We start from the raw sequence: 3,274 nt of genomic DNA on the forward strand, positions 1-3,274 counted from the left end.
TAACCGCATACACCATGGAAAAGTCCAATCTGGCACCCGGCGACGAGGGTACTTACCAGCGCGTGGAGACTCCACGTGCCACAGCTGTGGACGTTCATGACCCAGCCAAGCCTACAAGTACCAAAGAGAAGGGAACTGCCAGTGAATCTGGAAGTTCGAAGTCTAACCTTCGAGACGAGATGGTCCACGACGGCCCCTCTTCGTTCAATATATCGCATCTGTATCGGTACGCTACAACTTTCGACAAGGTGTTGCTGGTGATCGGTATCATCACGACCGGGGCGAACGGCGCGTTGTACCCTCTTATGGCCATTGTCTTCGGTGACGCACTCACGGGATTCACGACTACTCCTGTGGACTTGGACAAGGTGAACAAGGCAGCACTCAACTTCCTGTACATCGCCATCTTCATGTTCATTACGGACTACGTGTCGTACGTGGCGTTCTACTACAGTGCAGAGCGCCAGATGAAGGCTCTGAGGGGTGAGGCACTCAAGCACATGTTGTATCTGGACATCAGTTGGTACGACGCCCACGATGCACTGAAGCTGTCGAGTCGATTGACAGGAGACACAGTGAGGATCAAGGACGGAATGGGTCACAAACTGGGCGACGCTTTTCGATATACCATCCAGTTTTTCGTGGGTCTTATCATCGGTTTTACCCGTGGATGGGATGTTACGCTCGTGATGGCCAGTGTGATGCCGCTCATGGCTATTTCCCTCAGTTGGTTGATCAAGACGTTCACTGTCATGGCTGAATTCGCTCAAAAAGTGTATGCGGAGGCCGGTTCCGTGGCGGAGGAGACGCTGGGTTCTATTCGTACTGTAGCATCGCTGAATGGCGAACAGAAGGCTGTGCAGAAATTTGAAAAGAAGGTACTCGAGGCGGAGAAGCAGAATATCAAGCTGAATAACGTGTCGGCGGTGGTGTTTGCATTCTTCATGGCGAGTATTTGGATCATGTACTCGGCTGGTCTTTAGTACGGTGGCTGGAAGGCTTCGAAAGGTGATACTACACCCGGAGATGTGTTTGCTGCCTTCTTCGGTGTCATGATGGGTACCGGATCGTTAGGGCAGGTCTCGCCGAATATTTCTGCAGTGTCCAAGGCTGCTGGTGCGGCCGAAGAGCTGTTTGCCATCCTGGATACACCTAGCGCCATTGATGCTGAGAAAGAGGACGAGGGGATTATTCCAGACAAGTGTGAAGGCAAGATCGAGGCTGTGAATGTCAACTTCACTTATCCAAGTCGTCCTGACGCTCAGATCCTGCGCGACTACAATGTCACTATCGAACCTGGCCAAACGGTGGCGTTCGCGGGTGCCAGTGGTGGTGGTAAGAGTACTTTGATTGCTTTGATCGAGCGATTCTACGACCCCACCAGCGGAACGATCTACCTTGACGGTCGGGATGTCAAGACGTTGAACGTCAAGTGGCTACGTTCACAGATCGGTATGGTTTCGCAGGAGCCGGTGCTGTTTGCCACGACAATCTTCGAGAACATCGCTATGGGGGGAGACAACGTGACTCGTGAAGAAGCTATCGAGGCTTGCAAGTTGTCGAACGCACACAACTTCATCATGTCACTACCGGAGAACTACGATACACTGGTCGGTGAGAAGGGTGTGTCTCTGTCTGGAGGTCAGAAGCAACGTGTTGCTATTGCACGGGCTATCGTACGTAAGCCGAACATCTTGGTGCTGGATGAAGCTACGAGTGCACTGGACAATGAAAGTGAGAAGATCGTTCAGACTGCTTTGAACAACCTGATGGCTACAACGAACATGACGACGCTGGTGATCGCTCATCGACTGAGTACAATTCGTAATGCTGACAAGATTGTGGTACTGAAAGAAGGCCACATTGTGGAAAGCGGCACTCACGATGAACTTTTAAAGATTGCGCACGGCATCTACCAGAACATGTACCGTATCCAGGAGTTGCGGTCACAAGAAGAGCAAAAGGAGGCAGAGCAACGTGAGGCAGTACAAGATCTGCAGAGTATAAAGATGTCACGTGCGTTGAGTGCTGTGTCGACAAAGACGGACATCTCAGTCAGCGCCGTGGAGACGAATTCGTTGGACAAGAAGCCGTTCAACTTCGCCGACATGCTGAAACTCAACAAGTTGGAGCTTAACTATTTCATTCTTGGACTCGTCGGCACTTTCGTAGGAGGCATCGCGCAGCCAGCTTCTGCTCTACTGATCACGGGCATGATCACCGCTATGACCAAGCAATTTGGACAATTCCAGAGCTCCGGCGACAGATCTCACTTGGCTTCGATGTACGACGACGTGGAGCTGTACGGTATTCTGTACATCGCTGGTGCAGTGGTGATCGGGATCTTCACGTACCTGCAAATGTACTGCTTCACATACATGCAAGAGAAGATCACGACGCGCTTGCGAACTGATAACTTCAAGGGTTTGTGTCGTCAAAATGTCGGATTCTTCGATGAGAAGGAGAACGCCACGGGTGCCTTGACCGCTGACCTCGCCACGAACGCCACCAAGGTGTCGATGTTGTCTGGTGAGTCCCAGTCTGCCTTTTTCCAGGGTCTTTTCACGCTGTTTGCGGCTCTGGTGATCTCGTTCGGGTTTGGTAGTTGGCTGCTCTCGCTTGTCATGTTGGGGCTCATTCCATTGCTGTTGTTCGGAGAGATAGCGCGCATGAAAGAGATGGAAAGTGCTGGGCTCATCTCGGACGATCTTGCTATCCCCGGCGCGCACGCTTCCGAAGTTCTCAGCAATATTCGCACTGTGGCCGCTTTGGGGATTGAGAAAAGGTCTGCAGACTTGTTCGATGAGTTGCTGCAAGAACCTCTTCGTAAGGGCCGCAAAGAAGCACAAGTGAATGGTTTGTCACTTGGCTTCAGCTCGTTCATTATGATGGCGACGAACGCGTTGATCTTCTGGTTTGGTGGTAAGAAAGTGGACGATGGGACCATTGGATTCGAAGAGATGATGCGAACGCTGATGGCAATTACTATGTCGGTCCAAACTGTGAGTATGGCGTCCAGGTTCTTGAGCGACGCACCGAAAGCATTTAAGGCTGGCTCAACCATCTTCGCGATTCGAGACCGAGTCACTACAATCGACTCGTTTAGTCCGGATGGTCTCCGTTTGGCCAAGGTCGAGGGTCGTCTTGAGTTCAGAGATATCTCGTTCAGATACCCTACTCGTCCAGAGATCAACGTGCTTAAGCACTACAATCTCACTATTGAGGCTGGTCAGACCGTCGCCTTCTGTGGCCCCAGTGGTGGTGGTAAGAGTAC

The 3,274-nt window shown here is 51.6% G+C and overlaps 1 protein-coding gene across 1 annotated transcript in view; it reads left to right on the forward strand.

The window, feature by feature from the left end:
- Window positions 1-14: 14 nt before the first annotated feature.
- PPTG_18146 (hypothetical protein) overlaps window positions 15-3,274 on the forward strand; it is a gene marked incomplete at both ends in the record, with an annotated part of 4,126 nt that continues 866 nt past the window's right edge. Inside the window, 2 exons of the mRNA XM_008916258.1 lie at window positions 15-926; window positions 984-3,264. Coding sequence (XP_008914506.1) covers window positions 15-926; window positions 984-3,264 — 3,193 coding nt within the window. The remainder of the gene's footprint in view (window positions 927-983; window positions 3,265-3,274) is intronic.

This window comes from Phytophthora parasitica (genome assembly GCF_000247585.1).
Source record: "Phytophthora parasitica INRA-310 unplaced genomic scaffold supercont2.81, whole genome shotgun sequence".
Classification (NCBI taxonomy): Eukaryota; Oomycota; class Peronosporomycetes; order Peronosporales; family Peronosporaceae; genus Phytophthora; species Phytophthora nicotianae.